General features: G+C 34.9%; 1 protein-coding gene across 2 annotated transcripts in view; it reads right to left on the reverse strand.

Moving 5' to 3' along the window:
• Window positions 1-3,590: 3,590 nt before the first annotated feature.
• LOC125618338 (receptor tyrosine-protein kinase erbB-4) overlaps window positions 3,591-17,497 on the reverse strand; it is a 51,824-nt gene continuing 37,917 nt past the window's right edge. Inside the window, exons 5-7 of one of the 2 annotated variants that reach the window (XM_048808977.1) lie at window positions 13,879-13,926; window positions 12,819-13,116; window positions 3,591-10,199 (exon numbers count right to left, since the gene is read on the reverse strand). In XM_048808977.1, the coding sequence (XP_048664934.1) occupies window positions 9,754-10,199; window positions 12,819-13,116; window positions 13,879-13,926 (792 nt within the window). In that variant the 3' untranslated portion in view covers window positions 3,591-9,753. The remainder of the gene's footprint in view (window positions 10,200-12,818; window positions 13,117-13,878; window positions 13,927-17,497) is intronic. The other variant, XM_048808978.1, reaches the window with a different exon arrangement.

Raw genomic sequence — 17,497 nt, forward strand, 5'->3', positions numbered from 1 at the left:
ATCCAGCCAATATTTGTTATTATTTTAATGTCCTTGTCAGGGAGGTGGTGACTGGAAATCCACACAAGCATAATAGTTGCATACTTCTAATGGCAGGATGAGTCCCAAAGTTCCTGAATACATGGAAGAACATGACATAAAAATATGATGTTTAAGTTAACTGGAAGGTGATATTAAGATCCAATCTGTCTTTTGTGTATCTATGTGCCCTTTACAGTAGGAATCAGTGGGTGGCTAATAGAATATGTTTTAAAAGCTTGGAAGCCTTGTTTTCCTATTTGTCAAAGAGCCAGCAATCTTTGTATTATTTTGTAGAACTCCCACCTTATCTTGGAAAGATAAGGAAGTAGAAATAGGTCAAATAGTTTTCAAGAGGGGTATTTTTCTTTTAAAAACCTATGGGTAGCTTGCAAAAGCAGGTATGCCAATATTCACATGTCTCCTGTGTACCATTTGGTTTACAGTCTCCTGATTGCTATCTTGTGGTGAATTGTTCTGTTTATAGCTTTAAAATTGCTATCTGGGTGACAGTCTTCTGTTTCTAATCTTAAGATGGTTGTCTAGTGGCTTTGCTCCCCATGGTTTATCATGCAGCTTGATAATACTGTGGAGGGAAATACAATTAGCTAACTACGCACCTGCTCAGCCTACAGTTTTATGAGTATAGCTTGCAGTTCGATATATTTCTTGGGGCTTGTGTTGAAAGAGCTTGAAAATAAAGATTTTGTATGAAGTTTTTCATTATATAAATATGTTTAAATGTTTTATATAATGTATTCTTTTTCTATATTCTTTATAAAAATGTATATCTATATCCCCATGGGGCTTTTAAAATTAAAGAATTGTGAATTCAGGATCTTGGAGTGTATAGCAGAATAGAGTAGCTAGAGGCTGAATTTTGATATTCATTTTAGTCTTGAAGCTCTAATATATGTCACAGTCTCTGCCTGAGTCCCTCACCCCACCATTATTATTTTAAATAAAAATTGGCATTTTATCAGCATTATGTTTTGGATATGAAGTGTCCCCCTAAAGCTTATGGGTTAGACAATGCAGAAATGGTGAGGAGAGAAATGGTTAAATTCTGAGAGTTTTAACGTAAGAAGTGAATTAATCGACTAATATGAATTAACTGGGTAGTAACTGGGAAGGTGGGGTGTGACTTGAGGAAGTAGATCACTGAGTGTATGATTTTGTGGTTTATTTTTTGTCTCTGATGAATGGACCTCTAGCTGCTTCCTTGTTGCCACACACTGAGCTGCTTCCCTCCACTATGCCCCTCCACTATGATGTTCTCTATCACCTTGGGCCAAGACCTATGGAATTGGCTGACCATAGAATCAACCTCTGAAACCATGAAACAAAATAAATGTTTCCTCCTCTAAGCCTCTAAGTTGTTCTTCCCACTTCTTTTGTTCAAAGCAACATTAAACTGACTGAAACAATGAGAATCAGATTCTTTGCAGTGTTTTAGTTTCTAGTGACCATGTAACATATAATAAACCCCATAAGATATATCTATTTATTTGTAAATTAAGTACTTTATGTGAGGTTTCACCTATATTAACATTAATGTACACATTAATATTGCCAGAGATAAATGTAGTTTTCTGCTATATTCTCTGACATATTAAATCTACCTTTACCAGGAAGATTTATAAAACCATACTTAACCAGAAGGCTATTTACATCGTCATTATTTAAAAGCTTTTTATTTGTGGTTGTGTTGCATTTATCTTTCTTGAATGAAAACAACCTGATTCTTCATTATAGATAAGTTGCTCCCAGGTAGTTTGAGGAAGTAGAGTGAAGTGTTTAGTTGTATTATAAGAGCAGTTGTCAAGGATTTGAGGAAGATCACTGGTTGCCTTACTCAGAGTTAATGTGTTAGTCTAAAGTACACTCCTGTTAGAATGAGTTCCTCTTTATCTGAGAGAGAAAGAGAAGTGTTTAAGTAGAGGAAAGAACAATATTTGTGAAAGGATACAGCTTTGCAGGTAACACCTGTTAGTAATGTTTGCATGACTCTAGATTTATTATTTTATTTTCCTTATAGGGAGGTGCAGGAGTCTTCCAATAGTACTTATTTCAAAAAGGTATTGAAAGCAAAGTGATCCAATATATGCAGAACTTTTTTAATACATGGTAAAGGGCAGTGTAATTGGTCAGTATTACAATTGATATAAACTAACATGGTGCCACTGGAAATTTCAATTGTACCTTAAAGCATTAGTAACACAAGTTATTTTTCTATTTTAGTCTATCAATGGCTTAAAATGCAGAGTGCTCTGACATTATCTCACCCTGAACACTAAGATGACAATGATTTCAAATGAAAAGGTCAAAATATCTAAGGAAGAGTCTGTGGGCATGTCCATAAAAATAGTAGGAGGTGTTCTTAGCAAGATATTTAAAGTGCCATAACTGAACATGTTTAAGAGAATTTACTATGATATATTACATTGAAAATGTGTTTTTGTCCATTGACTCAGTTAAAACCATGTACAATCAAATGTAGTAATTTGAAAGAATTGCAGACTCTCTAGTGAGAAGTTATTAGAATCTTAAAATTATCAAACTTTGGGAGGAATCTTGTTCATGTCACCAATGCCTCTGAAATAATTCTCCTAAAGTTCCAGGGGCTTATCTTAATTGTTAGTCAAATGCTTGACTATTTAAGGTCTCCCTCCCTCTCTGGAAGAATGGTGTTCACATTTGATATTCTTTACAACGAAAGGTTTGAGAGGAACCATCATTTTCTAAATTGCAACCAGGAAGAAAAAAAATATTAATACTACTGGGATTTAATCTACAAAATATTCTATGATTTTTTTTTTTATTCCAAAGAAACAAACCAACCAAAATTAATTAAGCATGGTCTGCACAGATGAGTACTCTGCTCACATCGGTAGGCATATGTGTGGAATGGTGAAAGCATATGGAATGGATCACAGTCCAAACAACCAAAGGGCTTCAGGAATAATTAATGAGATTCATAAATATGGTAAAAAAAAAAGCCATTTTTACATCTTTAGGTGATTAAATCCAGAACAAACCTTATTCTTCCCCAACCGGTTTTTCTTATAACAAATTTCTGACACAGAAGAGAACATTTGTTTCATATTTTATTGAATTTCATTTATATTAAATTAAAAATATATTTCTGACAGATTCATGTAACAAAAAGGCAGAACAGTTTTCAAATTGTTCAGCTGGGATGATCAGTACGGAATGAGGCAAAGCAGTTCGCATTCTATAATTGCCTTGAACAGGTATAATTCTTTCCCAAGAGCCAAAGGAGGATCCTTGAGAACTAACTGAAAAGCCTAATTACATAAATTTAAAATACTGTTTCTCCCTCATTCTTGAATAACAACAGAAATCAGGGGAAGGGCGGGGAAAGGGGTGAAAGGCTGGAGGAGAGGAGAGAATAAGGGAAATTATACTAAAAATATACCTAACATTAAAAAAGTTAGTATGTGTTAAGTGCATAATCCTTCATAGATAAAATAGAAAAAAATTAAAANTTGTATATTTGGACAAATATAACCAGTTCTCATGATACAGGGACAACTTGCTAGGGCATTACAGGAAAAATGTCCTTAAAGAGCAAAAGTAGAGAAAGAATGGTGTTCTATCAGAAAACATGGATTTCCATTACAGTGAAATTGCACTCGTTATAAACTGGTTAGATGGGTGAACGGTCTGAAGAAAAGTCACAGGAGGTTCTCAAAGTTGCAAAGCCTTTACCTTTATGATAATAAGACTCCTCATTTGGAAAACAAATTACAGCAGCTATAAAATATTTGCAATTAGAAATAAAATAAGATGAATAAAGTAAATAAGTTAATTTTTTAGCAAAATCACTTCTCAGTTACACATATAGATTTACAGAAAGATTATATCTAAGACCTAGAAGAACATGTGCATGTATGTGAATTTTGAGATGCATGTTGGGGCTGATTTCATCTCAAATTCAAGAACACAGGAAGAGAATTAATCTTCATGGAAAAACAATTTTAATATTCTAAAGTATTCTCTGTGCAATAATCTATTTGATAAATAATTTAAATAGTGTCCAAATTGGTAACATCTTTTATGGAAAAAATCAGGCATCTGAGGATAAAGGCTACGTCAATATTTAGCAGAGCAGGGTGTTGGACCCCAGAGATCCACTATGGCTTAAGAGAGGGTCAGCATCCTAATGAGCCACTTTGAACTAGGTGGTAGAAAGTGAAGACAATAGGGGCAGCTGTGTCAATGAGGGGGGAAAAAAGTAAGGTGCTATTTTCCTCTAAAGTTCAGACAGAAATAAAATTTTCTGTGATTCCTAACAAGATAATCATATACTTGCAAAGCTGACTGTCAAAGAGTGTTTTCCATGTGAATGCCCCCATGAAATTGGGGTTTGGAGCCTTTTCAACACGTGACTCTAGAAGCTTTCTCTTCTTGCCCAAAATATCACCTGGCTAGGAATGAGATGAGGCAGCAGTTTGGAAAAGTGACATATCCTATTATTTTGCCTCTCTACAAAGTCAGTGGGACTTGAACACAGTGTGGAATTTCTACTATTTTACAGAATCCTTTCTTCTAATGAATTGAACAAAGCAGCCCATAGTGTTAAAAGAAATTAACCCACACAAAGTCAAGGGCTCCTGGCCCCACAGGATACCCACAACAGCTTTGTGTTTACAACTTCGGAGAAAACTCCTTTTGTAAAAGCATCTCCAGAATCAGGAAAAAAAAAAAAGGTATTAATTCTACCCAAAAGTATACAAGCTGACCCCACTGTAGTAATAGTGAGAATAAGGTCTTTACTGATAGTGATCTCCTAAAATTATACGTTATCTACTTCCACACATTGTTACTTGTTCTTGAGCAAATAACAAGCAGGCACCAGTGTGCCTTTATGTGCCTAGACAGGTATAAGGCTGTCCTTCACCTGACACACAACAAAGTCCATGAACGCAGGCAGATCGGGATGTTCTGCCCACAGTGCATACAATTGAAGTTGATTTATCTGGCTTTTTAACAGCTAAAAAGTTATACCTGAATTTTTCATTTGCCCCATACCAAATCATCATTCTAAAATCTAGAGTCCAAAAGGATGACAATATAGTCATTTAAAATGTTTGGTTTAACATGTGTTTGTCAGAAAAAAAAAATGTTAACTAATTCTTTGTTGGTTTTGGAGGCTAAAAGGCATGTTGAGAAAACAAAGGATATGTCACAATTTAAATACATTTTGTTTGCTTTCTAAATGACAGCACTCTTTTTCGCTCTCTTTTTCTTTTTTTAATCTCTGCATAAGGTAATAGAATATTTTCATCTTCTTTACTTCATTTTGAAGACTTCTTACTTAAAATCTCATGCAACATATTTACCTACTAAATGCTACAAGGTGGTGTTTGCAAAACAAAATGAAAAACATAAAATAAATTTCTCTTTAGGCTTAATACATTTGAAAAGTGATAAAGAAATAAGAAAACTAGAAACAATTTCACTCTAGTGCTTTAAACAGTTTCCAAATTTGGAACCATAGATGTCTACTCTCAGCTAAACCCCACAAGTAACAATTTAAATGGCAAACTTAATTTTACATTCTACATTTTCATATCCTGAATTTTATTTTGTTACATTATACCTTATGGTTAGTTTTCTATTTGATTTAATTAGTAATATTAAAACTGCTTAACATCAGATAACAACCTAACTAAATCTACATCTACAGCATTATCGTGATTCTGTCCAGTTATATACATGCTTTCATGATCTCCTTTTCTATTACCTTAGGAACTACATAGACTAGTTAAATAATTAACAACTACAGGTGGGTGAATAATTCAAGTTTTTAAATAAAGGTTAGATAGCTCTAAAAAAAAATTTGTATTTACATCCTTCCCTGTCAGGCGTAAATGATGTTAATTTTCTTTTGCTTTTTGACACTTCACAAAGTGCACTAATCATCCTTCCAAGTTCATCTAGCAGCAGAGCCTCAAAGCACTTTTTCTATCTTTCCCTAGCATTGGAGATGAGCACCATCCTCGTGCCACATCCATCTTTGACACTGACACACCAGGAAGAACTTCAATGTACACTACTAGGTCCATTCCTCCTGATATACAAAGCTAAGTTTCTTAGTTTTTAATAGAGTTTAAATATTGCTTTGTTTTTCATGTTATTTGAGAATGATTCTGAAGAAAACACTCTGATCCTGTGCTACTAATAATATTCAGAAAACCAACAGCTGCTAGATCATCAAAGTACCTCTGTGCCACACATGCCTTGTGATTCTGGATTTACTCAGGTTTAGAAGACACCTTTTCGTACCTGTTTAAGAACTAATTCTTTAAACAACAATTTATAAGGTTTTCCTGTGTCTGAAAATAGGATTCTACAAGATAGGCTCAATTGACAAAATCTGGCAATTTAAAAAATACAGTCAGTATAGTTTTAATATTAATTTTCTCAAATTTACACATTAGATTCTGCATATTTCCATTGATACCACTGGCCTCTGGTTTCTGATATTCCAAAGCAATTTGCAAGCTTTAATTTGTGTTTTAAGATTTCACTCTACTGGGTTAAAATGTTATTTTTACTCCTTCTTATATACTGTTAAATATGTCTTCCTAGGGGACAAAAATAAAACAAAAATGAAAGCCCCAAACAATGGAAATCAAGCATATGAGACAAATCATTCAAAAGAAATGTTAAGTACTTTAGGCCAGTTTGAATTGTACTTACATCAATCTCTAGTGATTACAGGGAAATTACATAAACTGTAAGTCTTGTGTTTTAAGAGAAAGGAGACTGTATATGCTAAGTATATATCTATTACCTTAACAGTTAAAAAAAGATTATTATTTTTCCTTCTTCAAATTAGGTGTTCCTGCTTCCCATTCATATGGCAAAAGTCATATGAATATTGTAAATGAAAAGGTCAAGTAGTGCTGTCAATGATGACTTGATACAGATTTATCTAGAAAGAGGGGTTTATATTCAATTCTCATGGGTACAAAGATGAAGTGCCCTTTTCCTAGAAATTTCTCTGAATGGGGGGGAAGAGTTTTGAGATGGTAGGTTGTGGTCCTGAGTCAATCTGCGTTTTCATCCTTGAGAAAGTGATGAACTTCACTGGAAAGAACCTCACTAATCTTCCTTCTCCTTAACCTCACTCTTTCAGCTTGCCTGACTCCTGAGAACTTGAGACCAACCCCAGCACCTCTAAGGGATTTCACCAAATATCATTCATCATTGGCTATTGTTTTAATGGTGAAGTTGGAATCCAGATAGACCAATGAGCCAGTGAGGCTATATCCTATTAGACCATGTTTGGAGGATATGGTAGAAATTATCCTATTTGCCAATTTCAGTAACTTGAAGGATGTTTCATTCATGTTCCAAATTAGTTTACAGGACTTTTTTTACTTAAAAAATCTGATTTTATGGATGCTACTCACAAAATAATCCATGCAATCTGAGTCTTTGAACTCATGGAGAAATTAAAATTTCATTCTAAATAAGTCTTGACTGCAAAATTTTGAAGTCAGGGAGGATATTCTATTTATCTCTATGTTCCCCACATAACATAGTGCCTTTAGTAGACTCTAAATCAATATCTGTTGAATAAATAGGTTTTGGATGAATAGATTTGTTTTTCAAATTAGGTAGAAACAGATTTACTTGGAATTTTCCCCCTCTAATCTCTCTCTGCTTTACCAATGGATGTTTTTAGTTTAACTGATTATCTTTAGGTTATTGAATTTCCTTTGCTCCCAATTCTTAAACATTAGAAAGAAGTAATTTTTTAAATTATAAATGAATTTTGGGCAAAACAGAAAATATATATATATATATATATATATATATATATATATATATATACACACACACACACACACATATACATATATACGTGTATGTATAGATATACATATATATGTATATGTATATAATTTTCCTATTAATGTGAGCCCCTGCTTTACTAGAAACTCAGCTGTCATTTGTTTTCATCACTCATCTTAACTCAGTAGATGTTCTTTTAAAATGAAAAGTCACAGATGGTTATACATCTCGGAGCAGTGTGTGCAGAAAAAGAGTTCTTAAGTCGAAATGTCAAAAGATTCATGTGTTAGAGAATAAAATGATTGCATGAGAAGAATTTTCACATTTATTTACAAATTTTGACCCAAGGACCTACCTACAAGCTATGAATATTTGTTTTTTTCTTTATGTTATACCAATCTATGCAAAGAGTTACCTTCTATTCAATATAAAGAGAGTCTCCTACTAGAAATTCCATGGAATTCAAACCAATCCTTTACTTGCATTCCTTCATATGGAATATTCAAACTGAACAAATTTCCTTATGTAGCAAACATGATATCCTATGGAGCTAATGTGCTCGCTGTGTCACTGTAATCCCTGGATTTTGTTCCAAAATCCTAATTTGCTTCATTTGGCATTTCCACAGTCTGTCTTTATCTTAGCTCTTAAAGAAAAAACGTACTTAAATTAGTTAATTTGCTGGTTGCTTCCATATTGCTTCATTCAAAATCCAAAATGGAGTTCAGAAAAATAACAAATAAATTTATAGCTTAAGTGCAAACTACATTTCTGAATATCTTCCAAGTAGACATACCCATCCAGTGTGTTTCTTCCAGTTCATGGATTCCCCCATTGGACCACCCCTGAATGTATCAGTAGTTTTCTTGAACCACATAGAACGATCTCCTTGATTCCTTCTATTCTTAAGATTATCAACTGCCTATCAAGTACTGCCATTTATGGAAGAGAAGAAAATGTTGAAGAATGTAAAGGGTGGGGGAGAATATATTCAATAGTGCAAAACATGAATGCTAGAGTTGGTGCAGGGTTTAACTAGGGTCTTGACCTTCCCTTCTAATTTTAAAGACTGATTTTTTTTTAAATAGTGCCCATTTCATCATATTAAAATATTTTAAAAATGATATAAAGAAGCTTTGATGGAAATATTCTTGCAAGTAGAAATTAAAGCCCCAAATAGAAAAGTAACCAATACAAAGACATAAGCCAAAGCAAAAAAAGAAGAAGTTAGAGAAGGAAAAGAGGAGGAGAAGAAAAATAAATCAGAAAAGGCTTCCAAACAAAATTCCTATATATGAAGTTGGTGAAGATTTAAAAATTATGAAAGCTGGGATTTTCATTCTTCCTTGCCAGGATAGAAACTATTGAGGAAAAAATTGGATTCTGAATCTCAGTTAGTCTCATGTTACTGAAATGATTATCCTTTCGTTCTAATGGAAATTCAATGATTCCCAGGGATGCTGAATATGGTCATCAATTACTACAGGAAGGAACAGATAGTGTGGGTGGTTCAACCATCAGCAGTTAACAATAAAAGGAAAGAAGAAAGAAGAAAGGAACAGAGGGAGGAAGGGAGGGAAAGGGAGAGAGAGAGAGCTAGTTTGACAGCAGGCAGCATTGCCTTATATTTTCTGGTCCATCTCCAGCTGTTCACTTTCCTAACCAACCCATTCGGAGAGATGAAGAAACAGTGTGGTTCCTCCTGTCTTTCTCTTTCAGTCCTTCCTTCTTATGCTCAAGTTAGATAAGCGAGTAACTATCATTGCGTCTCTATGTCTTCCACTGGGAAGTGTCAAAACTACTGGCCTTGGGGGTGGGGGGGGTAGAAGGAAGACCACCAGAGAAAGAGAGGGGGTGGGGAAATTGGAGCGGGCGTGTCTCTCCACCTTAGAACCAGGGCTGAGCTTACACCACAGTATTCCGGTGTCTGTAGGGTGGAGGAGGCAGCACAGTGCCTGGCTTCAGCGAGAACTCAGAGAGGTATTCAGGATTCTCTGCCACGATAGGCCGGATCCGTCCATTCTGTTTATAAAAATATTTTGTGCTGTACTCCTGCAGGTAGTCTGGGTGCTGTAGGGTGCTCCTCGGGGGCAGGCTGTGGTTCCAGTAGTCAGGGTTGTCAAACGCTTTCCTGGCCTTCTCTGGCACAGACAGAACGTTGTTCTTCAGGTACTCAGCATTCCCCAAGGTGTTGGCAAAGGTGTTAAGGTACAGAGGCTCGTTCACATACTCATCCTCTGCCTTGGGTGGGCCACTGGAAGCATTGTGATACTCGGGATTATCCAAAGCTTGAAGGTCTCCATTTTTTCGCCGAGAAACAAAAGGGTTCTCCTCCACTGGATTCAGGTATTCTGTAGGAACACAGAAATATCAGGTAGCATCTGCTTTCAGAAGAACGATAATCATACTAAGGTTAGCTTCTTTGTCTAGAACAGGAAAGCCACATATAGGTGTTCACAAATTCTCAAGCTGTTTGTAGATTACTACTGCTCTATGAAAAAAGGAGTATTCATGACAAAGCAACACACTGAGAAGGCCAGGGTCAGAATTCTTGTCCTCTAGATTGCTCTTCTTTCCACCCAATTTTATTTGTCTGTCCCACATATGGGCTGGTTGTGTAAAAGCTTTCATTTTCTGAAAATTGGTAATTTATATTTGAAAAGAAGATGACCTGTCTGAGTTAAACAGCCTGCAATATAGAGGAATTAGAAATTTTATAAAAATATCAAAAAACCAAAACATTCATGACTTAACCTTGTGCCAAAAAAAAGTGGATAAAGTGAAGAATCATGGTTTTAGTCTATGTGATTTGCCAAGAATGCCTATACCATTAACATTTGATTGTAGCTACTCCCAGAAAGCTTTTGACCTAGGAAAGGAAGAAGCCCAGGAAAAATTTCAACTTTTTAATAAAATAAATCTGACAGACATCCTACATGCTTCTAGCTGAGTTGCTTGCTGTTACATACGCACTTGCTTAATAATTATAACATTTATTTCCAAAGTCTAATCATAGTCACAAAAGAGCAAGTCATTAATTTCAATCATATAAAATAGTCATTTTTTATGGTAAAAACAGTGTCTACTTTGCATGGTTCAATCTAATAAATCCATTTAGAGAAAAGGTATTGGCCTAAAACAAAAATAACTCTGATACCTAACACTGCTTTCTCAAGCTGAGTTTCACCTCAAAATCGGTAATAGAGCACAAAAAGACATACATCTACATATCTACTAGAATTCTTTGTCCTCTCTTTTTACCATACATATAAAAACCTAAGGTATTTGCATTTTGGAGTCAGGATATGGAGAAGGCAAAATTATTTAAGGTATCACCTTTATAAAACAAACTTTCTATCCCCGATTCTTAGCCCAACATGCACAAAATGAAATCCCATTAGCCAGGATTATTTTTCCCTGAATAAACATATGCTTGATAGAGTTCACTGTGTAGCATTACTAGTACAAGCTAAAAGGCAGTTCTGAATATCCCACCATCATGTATATAAATTATAGTTCAAAAAGTACAAAATGCTATCATTTCATCCCTACCATAATTCTTGAGCAAGAAAGCGCAAACCTTATTTTTACAGCTTCATAGAGAATTCAGATCTTCTCATTTCTCTTATATAATCTTCTTGTTCTATTACACTGTTTTTACTTTTTCCCCAACAGGAGTAGGGTGAACTATATAGTTAGTAGCAAGATTTAATTTGGAGGAAAAAAAGTATGACGAACTTACAAGGTAGCTAGATTTTGAATTTTCTTAGCAGATTTCAGAACATTCTTAAAAGTGTAGGAATGCCTATAGTAAAATTCTATACTCTGAGGAGTGGGATAGAACATACTACAATGTTCTGGATCTCAGTGTCCAGAGATAAAATCTGAAAATACTCTTCAGCGAGTCTACATAGACTGACTTACTCTTCTCTTAGTAGCTTATATTACCATTTTTCAACACTATCTAGTTATCTGCTATACTGATACAAACGTGTACAGCTGTTCAGTTTGGGAGAGATCATTCTAGTTGAGGTGACAATCTTCTAAAGAGAACTCTGCTTTCAGTGACTCTACCAAATCTTCACAAAACCTACATTTGTGCCACTTTTGGACAACTCTATACATTAAACTGTACATTCGATAATGTCTTCAGGAATTTCTAAGAGGTATTTTATAAAAGTGAACATAATCATATAAAAATAACATAAGAGGCTCTCATATAGAGTCTTAAAATATGGCTATTGACACTGAAGACTCAGAGACAATATCATCATTTTTAATATCAGTTATTCATCTCTGTTTTGCAATACTGTTAGCATAGAATAAAAGAGGAACTTGTGTCTTTTTTCTTTTCTCAAAACTGAAACATTTTATTTGGGTGTTTAACATTTCTACCACTAACTTTTACAAAGTCATTGCTGAGCTTTGCAAAACCATGAATCATTCTTTTCAAGACTTGGTGGAATATGGAAGCACATAGAGGGTTAAAACTTTCATTTTGAGAAGTATCATATGAGAAATCATAATTTCCTAAAATAAACTATGTTATTTAAACTACGTCATTTTAATGAAGCCACTACATATTTTACTGGTGCCATCAAAAGCTTCAGACACTTTTTGCCAACACCAGCCTTTCTGTCCATCACAATAATGGTTCTGCAGTTGTGCTGTGCTACCAAATTCATACATTCCAGTGAAGGTGAGTGCTTCTTCAGCTTGCCTGTGCATACAGATCCCCCGAAGATCCTATTCAGGTGGGGTCTGAGATTCTGATTTCTAAGCAGCAGCGTCTAGGTAATGTGCATGCTACTGGATGGTTCAGGAAGAATACCACAAGGGATAGCAGCCTAAGGCTTTCCAGGTCACAACCTTACACAGTCCAGCTGTCCAGCAGTTCCCATATAATACATTGTAACTTTTGATGGAAGTGAATGTGGGTGGCAATCATTTTCTCAATGTTTGGTCTGTACCTTGTTTGGGTTTGTCTCTCATAGGCGTCATGTAACCTTCTTCATCCAGCTCTCCTCGTGGGCTCCGTTCTGGGGCAAACGCTGTGGGGTCAGCACTGTACCTCTGGGTGCTACTGTCCTCTTGGACATGGGGTTGCACGGGCTTACGCAGGGTGCCATTACAACAGGAGTCGTCGAAAATCTCAGCTGCAGCTCCCTGAGCAACTGGTGCTTCTGGGATTGTGCTGGTTGTGGCCCTGTAGGGCACTGCCATTCCTTGTTCTGCAGCAAAACCCCCATCCCGGTATACAAACTGGTTCTGTTAACAGTAGAAGCACATTTAGAGAGAAGCTGTGGTTAGGAATGGTAGGAAAACATGAGTTCTACCAACCAGAAAGATATCAATGCTCGTCTTTCAAAGGAAAGTCACACTATTTACTACATTTTTTTTCCCTTAGTGGCTAATGAATTTGAATTACAGACTAGAAATTCCCATTTCCCTTGGAAGGTAAATCACAGGAAAATAATTTGGAAATATATATATTTTTTAATTTTACTAACCAGCTAAGGCGATCGAATAAAAAAGTATTTCATGTCATTTTCCCACAATTTTGCCTATTTTTGATAGAAAAATGCAAAGTGAATTTTCACGACAAATGACTCTAAGAGCAGAAATACAGTGATACATCGTGCATGGTGACATTTCCTTACTGCTTTTTATTCTGTGGTAACTGTGTCTGAGTCTCCAGTCTGTAACTAGAGAACCATCACTGAGATTCTGCCTTTTTAGCACATGACCTGTAATCATGGCAGTTAAGATAACCTCCTCACCTAGAAGAATAATTTATGAGCCCAGGTAAATCCTTCAGATGAAAGTTGAAGCCACTGATGATGCAAGATATCTCAGCTTTGGATTATCTACTGAGATAAAAGACACCTACAAAGGCAGCTACACAGTCTATAAATTCTTAACTCACTGTTGGCAAGGCAAAATGAGGAAATTATGGGGAGATGTGAGAGAAGAAACATGGTAAGCAAAGACCAAAAATCCTGAGGTGAAGGTTGATCATGAAATACTTACTCCTGACATGGGGGTGTAGGCAGGAGGAGGGCTGTGTCCAATTTCACTCTAATAGGAAAGAAAAATGGAATGATGGATATAATAAGAGGCAACATGAATGGAAAATTAAAAAAAGAAAAGGAAACGAAAAAGCACATGAGTTGTATGAACTAACGTGGGAAATGTGCACAACAGTGATTTTCCCTAAACATTAAAACTGTATGTATTATGCAAATGAGTGTATTTATGTTTTGAGGAAATTAAATATTTTAATTCAATTCCTGAAAAGGAAAGTTATATGAAAAAAAGAAATTTTTCAATGGATTGAAAATGTAAGTTAATAGTAAGCATTCTTCTAATTAACCCTAGAAGAAAGGAAAAAGCAATCAATAATTAACTATACTTGTAAATGAGATACAGTTTCTTTCTTTACATGCCAAATGACTGAAATAGCCTCATATCATAGCATTAGCTTTTCTCTTAGAAAACAACAACAAAAAATGTATCTAGAAGGTCATAAAGTAGATTATAATATGCTGAAATAATTTGTTATTAAGTTACATTAATTTTTCACCACTTCAACAATGGACATCAGCAATGGATTTCTTAGCCTCTCATTATAAAAAGGTATACACTATTTTATCTTTGGTCTTACTTTATTTTTAGTTAAGAAACAGTGGGAAATTGGAAAAATCAATTCCTTTCTGGGAAATGTGCTTTTACATTTCTTTTATGTATTTAAAATCTGTCAAAATCAGATTTCAGTGAAAACACCAAAAGACACTTATATTTTTATAGCTTAATAGTCTATCCTATGGACTAAGTGAAAGTGGATATAGAATGTCATAAATTATTAAGAACAATGTTCCTTAGGGTAAGTGAAGGGGTTGTATGTATCTCAATTGTGTTTCTTAGTATTTTCACTCATTACTAAACACGTTTCTTGAGAACCTGCTGCCTACGTGCCAACTCTTTTCTACTTTTCTAGGCACTGGGGAAAATGAAAAATGCAGACAAAACTACTTTATCTTAAAATTTAATTATCTGAAATTCGACTTTATGTGAATAGAGATGATGCAAATATGGCAAGACACCTACATCATTCATGAGAAACATTGCTAAACATTATCTCAGGTCAATATTCACACAATTTAGAGATTCATAAAATAATCTAAGAAGCATATGGCCCCCAGGAGATTAACCATTTAATGTAAACCAATAACAATTGAACAATACAATCACTCTTAACTAATCTGATCTCCTGGACTAGTCACAAGAGAAGTCTGGAACTCCCTAGAGTGTGTTTACATTTCATTACCACCCCAAGTATGATATCATAGAAAGTATATACAGATTTCCTTCTCTTCTAAGTTAGCTAGCTATGCCTTCAAGATTATGTCATGGTAAGCTAGCAACATATTTTATATTTGAAGAGTTTTTCTTTTTAAATTCTTTTTTTTAAGATATGTCTTTAGTTGTTGATGGACCTTTATTTTATTCATTTATTTATACACAGTGCTGAGAATCGAACCCAGTGCGTCATACATGTTAGGCAAGTCCTCTACCATTGAGCCACCACTCAGCCCCTTAAAATTCATTTACAATAGATATATCATACCACAAAAATCATACCTATTAGTGGATACAATGTAATGTTTTGATACATATGCATGTTGTATAATGTTTAAATTAGGTTAAACATACCTATCCTAAACATTCATCATTTCTTTATGGTGAAAGCATTCCAAATCTTTTCATCTAGCTTTTTGAAATGTACAGTACATTATTGTTACCTGTGTGTCCCTACTGCACAACAGCACAAAAGAAATTCTTGCTCCTGTCTAACTGTAACTTGTTACCCAGTGTTCAACCTCTTCCTTTCCCTCCTGCTCAGCTTCTGGTAACCATCATTCTACTCCCAACTTGTATGCAATCAACTAGATTCCACATATGAATGAGATCATACATTGTCTTTCTGTGGCTGGTTTATTTCACTCAATATAACAATTTCCAGCTCCATCCATGTTGTCATGAATGACAGGATTTCATCCTTTTTCATGGTCAAATAGTACCCCATTATGTATATTCACCATACTTTCTTTACCCATGCATTAGTCGATGAAGAATTAGGTTGCTTCTAGATACATATTTAACATGCAATGTATAGAAGTGATATAATGCGTTAAGTAGATTGTTTTATATCCTGTTAGAAATTTGGGCCTCAGTCCCAATTACTGTGAATTTGGTCAAACGTGAAATATCTCAGACCTTAGTTTTTATTCTTGGTCACTCTACTTTGTTCTTAGGCATGACAAAATAGGTTTCTGTATAAACGGACTTCGTAAGCTCTGCATTAGTATATAAATGTAAATAATATACATGTTTAAATATTCACATCAGCTAAACTGAATTTTTAAATTCAAGCATCAATATGCCCAAGCCACTCATCAAAGTCATTTTTAAATGCTTAGCTGTTCTCTAATTATCTTAAATATAGGCATACTTTACTATCTTTTAGAAAGACACAAATAAACTCCTTTGTAAAATTTGAGAAAGGAAATTTCAATACAATCCAAAGATTTAGAAAACATTGGGATGATACAAGAACTAAGACAACTGCCTATCAGAACTGATCATATTAAAAACCCTGATTAACTAGTAAGTATTTGACAAATACGTATTAAATCTCAACAATAAAAGCAAAGGCACTGTGGTAGGTGCTGAAGATAGCAGGAGGTACTAGAAGAAACATGGCCATTGGTCTTCGGGATTTATACTGTGTTATCAGATGGTACCTGAGACTTTTAGGAGAAAAAACAAGAATGAAATGAGGCTGGAATGAATTTATTTCAATTCTTAGATCAAATGTTAAAAGGCTAGGTATGCCAAAACCTAACTAAATACCATTGTTTTTTGAGCCTTTAAACTTAACTTTAAATCTTGTAAGATTTGTTGTACTGGGTAATATTCAACTCAAATTACAGGTAAGGAACTTGCACACTTTTCATTTTATAAAACTTGAGAGAGATAAATGATTGAAGGACTAACTCACAAGACATTCTTCAGCAGTTCATTATCTATCTTCATTACCTGGGCCAGAATGCCTTTGATTATAAAGGCATTGTATTAAAAATCACTGTACCTCTCGTAGTTAGCCTGCTCCAAGACAGGAGGCTAGGCTGTGCCCTATTAGAATGCACCTACTGTCCCTGCTTTGACAAGTGTCTCAGTCAGAAGCCTGCCAACTCTATCTCTGGACAGCCTGCCAAATAGCATCACAGGAATAGAGCATCTTCTTCATGCTTTCCCCCGTTTTCCACATTAAAATGCAAAAAGTGCTAAGCAAAGCCCCTCAGCATTCATTGTTTTTAGGGGTACTGGCTGTTTTTTATGCTTCTATTTCCATTTTTTTTTTCAGTTTGCTTTTTTATCTGTTTTCCATGATAAAAAGCACCTCATTCATTTCCCCCTGTAAGGGCAATGTAGCTCCAAGGGAACATCTGTGAGGCCAATTAGCTGGGCTGGAAATGTGATATAATTGTTGTTTAAATATATTTAAATTACATGTTAATCACTATGTCATAATTTATAGGCTTTGAAAATAACTTTTTGTACTTCAGAGCCAAGCCAGATTTCACTG

Source organism: Marmota marmota, unplaced genomic scaffold (assembly GCF_001458135.2).
Source record: "Marmota marmota marmota unplaced genomic scaffold, marMar, whole genome shotgun sequence".
NCBI classification, from domain to species: domain Eukaryota; kingdom Metazoa; phylum Chordata; class Mammalia; order Rodentia; family Sciuridae; genus Marmota; species Marmota marmota.